Source organism: Podarcis cretensis (assembly GCF_951804945.1).
Source record: "Podarcis cretensis genome assembly, chromosome: 18".
NCBI lineage: Eukaryota > Metazoa > Chordata > Lepidosauria > Squamata > Lacertidae > Podarcis > Podarcis cretensis.
In genome coordinates, this window is record NC_137188.1 from 1,712,449 (window position 1) to 1,725,525 (window position 13,077).

General features: G+C 49.8%; 1 protein-coding gene across 3 annotated transcripts in view; it reads left to right on the plus strand.

Annotated features, from left to right (window-relative positions):
* The window catches only part of FCHO1 (FCH and mu domain containing endocytic adaptor 1), a 38,268-nt gene that overhangs the window by 15,042 nt on the left and 10,149 nt on the right, over positions 1-13,077 (plus strand). For all 3 annotated transcript variants that reach the window (XM_079960491.1, XM_079960492.1, XM_079960493.1), the window contains 16 exons: positions 16-90; positions 752-893; positions 1,055-1,207; positions 3,910-4,014; positions 5,057-5,155; positions 5,945-6,041; positions 6,271-6,315; positions 6,555-6,627; positions 6,731-6,755; positions 8,058-8,112; positions 8,837-9,012; positions 9,659-9,683; positions 9,927-9,989; positions 10,085-10,136; positions 10,803-10,894; positions 12,039-12,602. In XM_079960491.1, the coding sequence (XP_079816617.1) occupies positions 16-90; positions 752-893; positions 1,055-1,207; positions 3,910-4,014; positions 5,057-5,155; positions 5,945-6,041; positions 6,271-6,315; positions 6,555-6,627; positions 6,731-6,755; positions 8,058-8,112; positions 8,837-9,012; positions 9,659-9,683; positions 9,927-9,989; positions 10,085-10,136; positions 10,803-10,894; positions 12,039-12,602 (1,841 nt within the window). The remainder of the gene's footprint in view (positions 1-15; positions 91-751; positions 894-1,054; positions 1,208-3,909; positions 4,015-5,056; positions 5,156-5,944; positions 6,042-6,270; positions 6,316-6,554; positions 6,628-6,730; positions 6,756-8,057; positions 8,113-8,836; positions 9,013-9,658; positions 9,684-9,926; positions 9,990-10,084; positions 10,137-10,802; positions 10,895-12,038; positions 12,603-13,077) is intronic.

Consider the following 13,077-nt stretch of genomic DNA (forward strand, 5'->3'; position numbering starts at 1 on the left):
CTTTCTTCTCCGCAGGGCGGCTGTAGAGGAGACCTATGCCAAGTCTATGGCCAAGATGTCCAAGATGGCCGGAAACAGCACTCAGCTGGGGTGAGCCCTAGAGAACAGAACTGCAGAGTCGGGAGGGACCCCCAGGGATGAGTACCCCCCAAAAAGCACTAACAACAATAACAACAACAGTTTTATTATTTGTACCCCACCCATCTGCCTGGGGGAGGGGGTATTGTTTCACTGTTTTGCTTCTAATTATTTTCTTGTTTCTGCCCTGTATTTTATTCTGTGAACCGCCCCTCAGATGTGAGGATGAAGAGCAGTACATAAATCTAATTTTTACTGTGTTTTTAATATTTTGTTGGGAGCTGCCCAGAGTGGCTGAGGCAACCCAGTCAGATGGGCAGCATATGAATTTAATTAATTAATTGCCCCAGCCATTCTGGGCAGCTTCCAACAAAATATAAAAACAGTAAAACATCTTCTTCTTCTTCTTCTTATTATTATTATTATTATTATTATTATTATTATTATTGATTTGCAGTATTTTATAGCTCCTCACAGAATGTTTTCCGTTCCTGGAGGGGGGGAACAGAGCAATACAAAATACGCAAGGGGCAGAAATGGCTAAAAATTGTGGAAAGGGGGCCAGTGAACTGCATGGTGGTTTCTTCTCAAGGCAAGTGAAGCAGATGTTGATTAACATTTCGGGTTGGGCTCCTTTCTCTCCCCTGCGCCCCCCACCCCCAAACCCACCCAGGACTTTTGCCCCCCTCTGGGAGGTCTTCCGCATCTCCTCGGACAAGCTGGCACTGTGCCACGCGGAGCTGGTGAAGAAGCTGCAGGATTTGATCAAGGAGATTGGGCGCTATGGGGACGAGCAGCTGCGGGCGCACAAGAAGGTAGTGGGGGCCGCGTTGGGGGGATGTGGGGGCCGGCTAATGTCTCGGGGATAAACCTGCCTGACCAGTTCAGCACAATACTGATCCCCACCCCACCCCCGCAAACCCACCAAAGTATTCTCTGTGTATCCCCCACCCCACTCTGGCCGTCCCATTGCCAGTCCAAGGATGAGGTGGCCGGGACCCTGGAAGCGGTCCAAATCCTGCAAGGAGCCGCTCAGCACCTCCCCAAAGCCAAGGAAACGTACAGCAGCCGCTGCCAAGAGCTGGATCGCTTGCGGAGAGAAGGGGGCAGCCAGAAGGAGATCGACAAGGTGACCCTGGGGGGCAACAAGGGGGGGAGATTGTGTGTGAACAGGGGAGGGGGCTGCACACCTAGGTTGTCGTCAGAGGTGAGGGATGTTCGGCTCAGCTCTCTGGGTGGCTGAAGCAGAAAGGGGATCCGTGTGGGTGTGGAGAAGGGGGGAAATATGGCATTCCTTCCTTGCGCTCAGTTCCCAGGGCAGATTGCAGTGTTAAAATACCATGTTGAAATCAGGTAGGTAGCTGTGTTGATCTGACGCAGCTGAAATAAATAAATAAATAAAATAACAAAAGTTGTCCAGTGGCACCTTAGAGACCAACTACGTTTGTTCTGGGTATAACCAGGGGTCAGCAAACTTTTTCAGCAGGGGGCTGGTTCACTGTCCCTCAGACCTTGGGGGGGGCAGACTATTTTTTTTGGGGGGGGGCGGAAATGAACGAATTCCTATGCCCCACAAATAACCCAGAGATGCATTTTAAATAAAAGCACACATTCTACTCATGTAAAAACACGCTGATTCCCGGACCGTCCGAGGGCTGGATTGAGAAGGCGATTGGGCTGGATCTGGCCCCCGGACCTTAGTTTGTCTGCCCATGGTATAAGCTTTTGTGTGCATGCACACTTCTTCAGATACACACTTTAACTGATATATTACAATCAGCTGAAGCAATTTACAGTCCGGAGGCTGAGTCCTCGCTTCATCCCTCTCTCTGTGTGTTGGTCGATGCCTTTCTGCCTGTCTAGCTATAGACTGTCTTACTAATAAATCATGTTTATCTAATTACCTAGTTTACTATCATATATCTCTCTTCCTGATTAATCACCTATGTATTCTACTAATCATCTATCATTCATCTAATTAATCATCTTTTTTACTAATTATCATTTATCTTATTAATCATCTGTCTATTATCTACTTTACTGATTAGCTATCATCTCTTTTTCTTAATCATCTCTTGAACTATTCTACTAATTATCTGTCTATCTGGGCTTTTAGGGGAGGGGTGCTACCTCTGGTGGGGGCCAAGTCCTGCTCCTCCTGGGCTGGTTGGCCCAGCTTGGTCCTCCCCCCCCCCCCCGTGCTCAGCTTCCACCTGCGGCTCCTAGAAGCTGCCGTGGCCACAATCCCATATAGGTAAAGGTAAAGTTAAAGGGACCCCTGACCATTAGGTCCAGTCGTGGGTTGCGGCACTCATCTCGCTTTACTGGTCGAGGGAGCCGGTGTACAGCTTCTGGGTCATGTGGCCAGCATGACTAAGCCGCTTCTGGCGAACCAGAGCAGCGCACGGAAACGCCGTTTACTTTCCCGCCGGAGCGGTACCTATTTATCTACTTGCACTTTGACGTACTTTTTAACTGCTAGGTTCAGGGACCGAGCAACGGCAGCTCACTCCGTCACGGGGATTCGAACCGCCGATCTTCTGATCGACAAGTCCTAGGCTCTGTGCTTTAACCCACAGCGCCACCCGCGTCCCACAATCCCATATAGAAAACACTAAAAAACCACCCCAAAATATGGCTAACAATTGCACAGCACAGACCATTCCAGCTGCTACAGCATTTTCATGGGCTCCGCAGGTGGGAAAGGGGAGTTTGGGAACTGCTGATCTCTCTTGCCGACGCCTGGGGCGAAAAGCTCAGTCTCCTCTGTGTGATGAAGGTCCCTGATGCCCCTCTGTGGGGGAGGGAATCCCCCAATTTGGGGGGCAAATGTGGATTATTCTTTTATGCAACAGGGTGGGGAAGAGAAGGAAGGTGCTCCCACGAAACCGCTTGCCAGGCCTGAGGATGTTACAGTCCTAGAACCATAGAATCATCGTCATCAGTTGGAAGGGGCGCAAGGGTCATCTAGTCCAACCCCCTGCTGTGCAGGAATCTCAGCTATTTAATTAGAAGTGCAGAGATAATCCTGAAAGAATGCAGCAACCCCCTCCCCATTCCACTAGCCAATTCAGATTATTTTGAGCAAATGGTTTTTTGGGGGTTTTATTTTGATTGTGTATTTTGCATTTTTATATTGTTATTTTATCCTGTGAACCACCCTGTGGCTTAGGATCCTCGTACTTATGGGACCGCCTCTCCTGGTCTTCCCCGCAGAGGACCTTAAGGTCCATGAATAACCATACTTTAGAGGTCCTGGGCCCTAAGGAAGTCAGGCTATCCTCCACCAGGGCCAGGGCCGTCTCAGTGATGGCTCCGACCTGGTGGAATGCTCTGTCCCAGGAGACCAGGGCCCTTCAGGATTTAACCTCCTTCTGCAGGACCTGTAAGACAGAGCTATTCCGCCTGGCTTTCAACTTGAGCTTAGCCTGATCTTAGCCCTCCCACTCCCCTTTTTATGAAGATCACCCGCTCTGGGATCCCACAGCTAATTCTCCCCTGGTCTCCTCGCTGGCCCAAATACGACTAATTTAGCCAGCTAACCCTGGGTATCATCTAATGTTTATTGGATAGATTTTCCCCCTAAATTGATTTTTGAATTCTGAATTTATTGTTATTCACGTTTTATACTGTATTTTATGTTGTTTTTGTTGCATCAATTAAGTGTTTTAAATTTGTTGTTAGCCACCCTTAGCCTGGTTTTCTGAACCGGGAAGGGCGGGGTATAAATAAAAAAATATTATTATTTATTATTTTGGGGATAAGGGGATGTTCAATTTATAATAATAATAATAATAATAATAATAATAATAATAATAATGGTCTCCGCAGGCCGAGCTGAAGTCGCGGAAGGCGGTGGAGGCCCTGCGGAGGGCTGTGGAGAAGTACAACACAGCGCGTAATGACTTTCAGCAGAAGATGCTGGACTCCGCTGTGGTACGGGGGGCTGGGTGGGCGACGGTGGAGGGCGGAGGGTGCCCCAGGGTCCTCCCAGTGTGGCCAGGAGTGCGAATGGGCCCTGGCGATTCGCTCCAAGATTGGCCCCCTCCTGGGCTCCCCGGGTGCAAATCCTTGCAGTGGGTTGTTCCTTCTCTCTCTGCACCCAGAGTCCTTGCAGGATGGGAGCAGCCCCCTTGCCGCAGGCGGCCTGGCTTTGGGATGCAAAGGGGGCAGGGGAGATCTTTGGAAAGGGGTTGGAAATGCGCTGTTGATGCCGTCGCACGGATCCCGGGTGCAGCCGCGATTGGAGGGCTGTGTGTGTGGTTCTGGTCGCCTTGGCTCAAAAAGGATATTGCAGAGTTGGAAAAGGGTTCAGGAAACCACCTCCAAAAGCACAGGGACTTTTCGGTTTAGATTAAAGGCGAGGAAGACCCACGTCGATGAAATCATGCATGGAATGGACAGAGGGGAGAAAGCTTGTCCCCCATTCTCTCATATTATGGAAAAAAACAGAAATTCTTCCTGTGAATTTCTATTCCCTGGAAGGCAGTCCCGGCAGGGAGGGCTCCTCCTCTCTTGCTAGTAAGTAGGGTCCACTGTGAAAACTGGTGTGCATCCAACAAAGCTGAGTGCTGGAAGATTTGGGAAAGGGTGAAAGGAAGGGCTGTTTAACTGTGGAACTCCCTCCCACAGGAGGCAGGGATGGCCAACTTGGATGCTCTTGTGCTCAAATCCTGCTTGTGGGCTTCGCATTGGGGGATCTGGCCCTTGGGAGAACAGAAGGCTGGACTAGATGGTCCAGTTCTTATGTGGTTCCCTCCATGTGTGAGGTATCAGAAGGCGTCAGGGCCAGGCCCTGCTGTGGCCTCGCAAAATCCCCACACGTTCCTTGTCTGCCTCCCCTGCATGGTTTCGGGGGCCCTTTCCTGAGCCTTTCTCATAGAATGGTAGAGTTGGAAGGGACCCCTGAGGGTCATCTAGCCCCCCCCCCGCAATCCCCCATTGCTGCTTTGCCTCCTCTCTGCCCTCTCCCTCCCAGCGCCTGCAGGAGGTGGAGGAATCGCACCTGGAGCAGATGAAGGTCCTGATTGGCTCCTACGTCCACTCGGTGGAAGACACCCACGTCCAGATTGGGCAGGTGAGAGGCTGTTGCATTCCCAAAGCAAGGAAGGATTGGACTCTGATTAATAAAAAACACACGAGGCTTGACCAGCAAGACTCTGGGAGGAAGTGTCAATAATAAACTGTCCACCCCTCGGCCCAGGTCGTTTTATTCACAAAAGAACTTTTTACAGAGCATTTCGAAAAACCCCACGTGGGAACAAAGTTAGATCAGAAGAAATCCTGTTAACTACAAAGAAACTATTTTGTACTTCAGCATGCATACGTAGTTCAGAGTAAATAAAATAGGAATCAAGAAGGGATGCTTTTAGCAAAACAGGAGAGGAAGGATGGCAAGGAAAGATGGGCATCTTGATCATCTCCTTGTGAACTCTCCTCCTGGCCCTGGGATTAACAAAACCAAGGAAAGCTACATCAGAGAATCTACCTACTATCTTTATGGCCCAGGTGCCTGGTGAACAACTGGCCTGTGTTTAGAGTGCTGATACGTGCCTGTCAGGCAGAGAGAAAGAAAATGGACAGTAGAGAAAATGGGCAGAGATGCAGAGGCTTGTGGGATTTGATCAGAAATTATTGTCCATGACCCAAGCCCAGCCAACACCATGCTTTCATTGCGGACACAATGGCTTGCTCTGTGTGTTCATAATTCCTCATGGTAATCCCACCTGACCCCCACAAGAGGCTGGTTGGCCAGCAAGGGCAACTGGGCTGGGCGCCCCCAGAGGACCCCCGGGTGCTTGGGTGGGTCCGTGGGGGGTCCATCCTGGCCTCAGCCTTGTCTTCTCTGCCCCCTCCCCAACCGCAGGTCCATGAAGAATTCAAGCAGAACATGGAGAACATTGGAGTGGAGACGCTCCTGCGGAACTTCGCCGAGAGCAAAGGGACCGGGCGGCATCCGCCGGGTGGGTTGAACTTCTGGGAGTTGGAAGGGTCCCCCAAATGTCATCTAGTCCAGCCCCCAGCAATGTAGGTGCCGCAGCTCAGGAATCTGCAGCAGATGGATTCGCCCGGATCCTGCAACCGGGAACCAAGTGAAATAAGGACGTTTCTCCGGCTTGGCTTGGCTTGCCTTAACCCAAACGCCTTTAGCCTTTGGCCTCCCCTTTATTCCCCTCTTTCCTCTCCCCATAGGACCGCTGGATTTTGAGGAGCTGATCATCATTCCTGCGCAGGAAGGCAAGTACGTCTGAGCGTGAGGTGGCAGCACCCCAGATCCAGCCGGGTTGGAAAAGGGGTGTGTGGGACCACCTGGAGGAACCGCCAGATTTTTTGGCGTGTGATAACATCCAGAGACCCTTTTATGAAGGACTTTGGAAAGCTTGCGGCAATTTATTATGATTGTGATTTTTTAAGTGTGCAAGCTTTTGGGTTCCACAGCACTCTTCATCAAGGAGGGGCTTCCTCTTTTCTTGCAGGACCCAAGCGAACCCGCAGCAAAGCCTTCCGCATCCCTGGCCTGAGCCGCAAAGAACGGGAGCGGGACTCTGTGTGAGTTGCTCCTCTTTCTCCCCGACCACAGAGACCGATCTCACTCCCCAAGTCTGCGCATGCTCTTCAATCTCTCTCTCTCTCCCTCTCTCCTTTTGCCCAGGGAATCTCCAGATGCCGAGTCAGGGGTGAGTAATATTTATCATTAGCCAACAAGACCCACAGGAAAGTGTCACCGTCTTATCCTAATGCCCCAGCCTGAGGGCCATTCCAGGAGCCAGCGGCCGGCTAGTCCCTCCCCATAGCTACTCCATTCCATTTCCTGCTTTTTTCTTTTCTTTTTAAGCTGCCACTGAATGTTCCATCGCTCCTGAGAATTGATTGATGGATTGACTGAGTTCATTTCTATGCTGCTTTCCCGCAATGAGCTGTGTCCAAAGCATATTGAAATACAGAGCACAGCTTTTCTGAAATTTAATTTTATATATAAAATACAGAGCTTGCCAGTAAATTCAAAAATGACAAAAATCAACAATTTGGCAAATTGGCACAGGATAAATTGAATAGTGCAATGCTCATTCCTTACTGGGCTAATATTTTGTTATAATTAATCATTATTATTGCTGTCATTTATTTGGATTCTTTACCCATCATTTAAAAATACAAAATTCACTGTTCCGTTTTTTGGTGTTAAGCCTTTGGGCACCTGTGGAAGGTGATTAATAAGTAACAAGTAAATTTATCTATCTTATCTCTCTGTAAGTCACCCTTGGCCATTTTGAGAAGGGCGACTAAGAAATTTAATGAAAACTTACAATTATTATTTGATTTCTAACTTTAATGCTATGTTGTTGTCGTTTTGTGGAGACTGTATTAATTTTGATTTAATAAAAAGAGAAATATATATTGGGTTCCTTACCCAAATTTCACCATAATTCCCAGGGCAGATTGCAGCATTTATTAAAATCAGTTTAAACAGTTTACTAGGTAGGTCCTAAAAACTGCTACTGTGCTTAAAGAGTAACTGCTGTTTATTTAAAAGGATTTTGAAAAGAGCCTTTTTTATATAAAAAAATGCAGTTAGGGTACAAATTGAGGAAACCTAGCTGGATTGGCAGGGTAGGAATAATAATAATAAGAATAGTTGTTAAACAATGGTTCTTTCTCGTTCTTCTGTTATTATTGCTTTTTATGACCTTTTAATAAACGAGTTTGGGTTTCAGCTCAATATGTTGAAAGCCTTCAATAAAATTGTTTTTTTAAAAAAAGAAAGAAAAAGCAGCCAGCTGGTTCTGGGAATCAGAGGGTCCAGTCTTATGGATCAGAGAATCATGCATCTTTTGCAAGCAAATAATCCATGAGGCTTCACATCTTGGTCTCTCCTCCCATTATTATTTTTTTTTGGGGGGGGGGTATTTGAACCCCAAGGAGGATGCTGCCCCAAGAGAGGCTCCCACCCCAAACTTTTGCTCCTTCTCTTCTCTCCTCAGCCCCCCGACGTGGATGAGGAAGGCTTCACTGTCCGGCCCGAAACAAATCAGAACGATATCCTTTGGAATATGTGGCTGCAGGGCCTTCTTCCTCATAAGGGGGGAGGGTGAGATGGGGGGGGAGTGGGAGGGGTGTTTCAGAAATAGGGGGAGAGGTGGGGTGTCCAGAGTCCAATGGGGAAGACTGTTCCTCTTGTTCCAGGGAAGCATCAATGGGGACATGAATTTACCCAGGAGCTCCGATAAATTGACAGAAAAGCGGAAGCCGTTTTTGGATTATTTGCAAAAAAATAAATATATACCATAACCCAATGAAATTGCAGGCAGGATTTGAAATGTGAGCAATGGAAGGAACATGGCAGTATATAAAATGGAGGAATATGGCTCATTCACTTGAGACTCTTAATTTCAGGGCCACGTGTTCGAGTCCCAACTTGGGTGAAAGATTCCTGCATTGCGGGGGGGCCGGATTAGATGGCCCTGGGGGGCTTCCGGCTCACCAATTCTATGATTAGGCAAAATGTGTGATATTATGCAGTATGTAAAAGGGATGCGTGTAAGGGAAAGTGGGAAGCCAAATTATGAGACATGTATAACAAATTTGAAATTTGAAATTAATTGGTTAAAGTTATGAAAATCTAATAAAAAACTTCAGGGCCCCACGTTGGCCAAGAGACTCCTTCGTTGCAGCGGGCTGGGCTGGATGACCCTTGGGGTCCCTTCCAACTCTTCTGTGATTCTGTTGCCACCCGTTTGGCCCCTTGACTCCATCTCCCCACGCGAACACCCCACCCGCTTCTGCTCCTCCAGCGACTCGGATTACGATGATGAGGAGCCCCACAAGTTCTACATCCGCATCAAGCCGGTGCAGCCCCGGGAGCGGGCCAGCAGCGCCGCGGCCGTGGAGCAGCTCAAGGCCTCCGTGGGGAACCTCATGCTGCCCCCCAGCATGGGGGTGAGAGAGAGAGAGAAATGAGAAGCGGCAGGCCTGGCCGAAAGACCTTGGTGCCCGGCTCCACTTGTATCCAGATTTTAGCTTTAATTTCTGCACCAGAATTCTGGGCGCTATGCTTCCCAGGACACTATGGTTTCCAGGCGGCCTAGGCGGCCGTTATCTGTGCCTCCAAGTGTCTCACTGGGACTGACGGGGAGATGTGGTGTAAAGCACCGGGTGCAGGGCGCCCGGTTGACAAAGTCTGCCTGCTTGAGGGAGGGGGTCTGGGGGGGCAAAGGTTTTCTTCCAGACCAGGGCTTGGCGACGTGGTGCCCTCCAGAGCCCCATCTGCCACGTAACGCATCTTCCACCTTCGTTGAGGTGCCAACCTGCCCTTTTTCTTGACGCCTGGGGGAAAAAACATCTTTGTTTAGATCTTGATTTATGGCTGCACATTCTCCTGACTGATCACTTATTGCTTTATCCTTTCCCCAAATGGCTTTGAACCTCCCTGCCTTCTCAGTGTAAATTTTACAAAACGAATAAGTAAACCACCCAGGGCGGAAGGCAGCCGTAGGGGCCCTGCCCCAGATCTCGATGGTTATGAGCATGGGCTGGGGGCCACAGCACCTTCCTGACCTCTCCCCTTTCTCCCCTCTTTCCGCAGTGCACAATGAAGAGGCATTCTTCCCGTGAGTGTTCTGCCTCGGACTCTTTGGGTGAGGTTGGGAGAGAGGGTTGCTGCTGCGGAACTCCCTGCCACTGGATGGCTTTAGAAGAGGGTTGGACCAAAGCATGGAAGAGGAGGGGGCCAGCTGGGGCTCCTGTCAAGGCAGCTATGCTTCTGGATCCCAGTTTCTGGGAACTGCAGGAGAGTTGCTTCCTTTGGGGGCATCTGGCTGGCGATTTTTTAGGTTTTCTTGATTCCTTTCCAGGGCACCTGAAAGCACTTGCCTCGGCCTCAGCCGAGACGGATTCTGACACAGCCCCTGTCCCAGGTGAGAAAAAGGGGAGATGGGACACTAGGGGTGGACCCCCAAACCCTCCAAATCTACGGTTCTCTAAATATATATTTCCAATTTGCTCTGCACAGGGGATAAGTCTGGCAACCCGCAAGCACCTCTCTTCGGCACCCGTATGACAAGGTAACTCTGGGGTCTTCAGAGAGCAGACTCCACTCTGCACTCTGATATCTGTGTCTGCATGCAAACATCTGCGGAACTCCCTTCCACTTGAGGCCAGTGCTGCCCATTTGACTCAGTTGCCCCAGCCACTCTGGGCAGCTTCCACACACCAAAAACGCAAACAAACCCACAAATATTTTTGTACCCCATTCAGATGTAGGAGGTACAAAAAAACAATTAAAGTGACTAATTAATTAAATTTGTAAACCGCCCTATACCCATAGACCTTAGGGTGGTTCGTGACATAAAATCACTTAAAAGCATGTATTATTATTATTATTATTATTATTATTATTATTATTATTATTACTGCTTGATTACAGAAAGCAGTTTGCAAAAGAGAGAAAACAACAAGACCACTGCTGAAAAATTTGCAGCCGTAACCAAAGGCACACAAAGGGAAAGGGCACAACAGAATGGACCAAAACTCCAAACTCAAACTTTCTAAGCTTGTGAGCATCTTCAGCAGGCGCCAAATAGAATAGAGTGAAGGCACCTAGCTTGTGTCAAGAGGCAGGGAGTTCCACAGGCTCGGTGCTGGCACACTGAAAGATGGCCAGTTCCACCAATTTTGTTGCCCTTGTTCAGATCACAGTTTCTCAAGTCCAGCGTTTTCTTCTTCCGCAGCTGTGACAGCAAACCTGAGCCCGACGTTCTCCCTGCCAGCGCCCTCTTTGGCCCCCCACTGGAGTCAGCCTTCGAAAACGAGGAGTTTTCAGGTGAAAAAGGTCCCCAGCATCCCTGCATTGCAGGGGGTGGGCTAGATGACCCCGAGGGCCCCTTCCGATTCCCCCAGGTCCTCTCTGAGGCCATATCTGCACCCCTGTGACGCCACTTGAAAGAACTGGCTTCCTGCCCTGAAGAATCCTGGCAGCCGCGGTTTAACCCTTGCAGAGCTACGGCTCCCAGCACCCTTATCAAACTACGGTTCCCGGGAAGCCCAGTGGGCTTGACTTGCATGTCACTCAGGCCACATTCATGCCATGCTATGAAAGCACCGTGATGCCTCTGAACAGCTGTAGCGTCCCCCAAAGAATCCTGGGAACTGTAGTTTGTGAAGAGTGCTGGTAGTTCTAAGGAAACCCCCTGCACCCAGAGCTACAGTTCTCAGAGTTCCCTGAGAAAAGGAATTGACCTTTTAATGGGGATTGTCACTCTGGGAGAGGGTACTGCGGGGGGGGGGGGGAGCTCCTAGCAACTCTCAGCACCCTGAGCAAACTATAACTCCCAGGATTCTTTGGAGAAGCCATTTCTCTTTCCCAAACCGTCCTGGAGGAATGCATCTGGGACCTTCTGCAAACAATGCCTTTGTCTACAAATAAAGTAAGATTCTAGTCCTCATAGTTTGCATCAAGGGGACGTTTAACGGCCAACCTCTCTTCCCAGAGAACTTTGGGAATTGTGGCTCCGTGAGCGGGAAAAGGTTTTCCCCAGCAACTCAAGGTGCCATGAACATACTACAGCTCCCAGGATTCATGGGGGGGGGGGAGGCTGTCTGTTGAAATTGGGATCGCAGGGCTTTAAGTGTGGCCAAAGAGTAGACAAATAGCAGACTGGGAACTGTAGTGTGGACAGGGGAGCAGAAAGCCATGCCTTTTAAAGGTGTGATGTAGATCTGTAGCGAAATATAGATAGCTAGATCTATACTGATATTTATATTGATATATTGATACATCTATCTATGTCTACCTATATCTATCTATATTTATTTATCTATCAACATCGATATAGATCTATAGATATATAAATATCAATGCCTATTGATTTTGATATTGACATCTCTATTATTATTGATACCTATATCGTTATCTGTCTATATGGATATCAATGTCTATTTATTGTACTTCTCCCCCCCCCCCGCAGCCCCCCGCTCTTACCTGTTGGCCTCCAGCCCCTCCCCCTTCTCCTCCTCGTCCCCCGAGAATGTGGAAGACTCCGGCCTGGACTCCCCGTCTCACCTGGCCACCGGCCCCTCCCCAGACGCCCGCCTCTGGAGCCCCCGGCCTGGCACCCCACAGAGCCCTCCCGGAAAGCGCCCCCCCAAGGACGGCCCCCGCTGCTGCCAGCCGGCCGACGACACCCCGGACCCCTGGCTCCCCCAGCCGGACTCTCAGGAGCTCCCCGAGTGGGCCCACTCCGTCTCGGCCTGGCCCCCGGCGCCCCCCGGGCCTCCCCCGGGCCAGCACGAGTCCCCCTTCAGTGACCCCTTCCTGGAGGCCGCGGCCTCCGGGGGTCGGCGGGGCTGGTCGGCTGCGGAGTGTCCCCCGCGGGGGGGCGAGCGCGACAGCTGCCTCTCCTCAAACTCGGCCTCCTCCTCCTCCTCGTCCCCAGCGCCCCCCAGCAGCGGAGACTCCACCAGCCCTTCTCCTTGGGCGCCACGGGGCAGAGACCTGGAGGGCGCCCCCCCAGACGTGCCGTCGGACCCTGGTGAGTTGCCATTTCCTCTTGCCAGGATCCACGCCGCAGGTCGGGTCCCTTCTCATCTGTTGCCTTCGGGTCTGGGTGCGAGACGCGTATTTCTCTGCAGTGGAGAATGAAATCATAGATGCCTTCGTAGCCATAAGAACCATATATTTATTAGTGTCTATTGCACTATCGTTTTTCTCGTCATTTTGGATCACTGGATAAGAAATCAGTTAAAAGAAGGTCGGCAATGAAAGGTCTGGGTTGACCAGTCTGGGTTTTCTGTCAATCAATCCATCAATCAATTGGCCGATTTATTACAGGCAACAGAAATAAGAAGTTGGGGGATTTTTTATTATTATTAATAAAAATAATTTGGGAACTGCTTTTGGACTTTGTGGGAAAAGGTAATGAATGATTTTGGATTGAGAAGAAATGTTATTTGGCACCAGAGAAGATGGATGTTGCTCTGGACTGAATGCCTTAAATAACCGCCAGA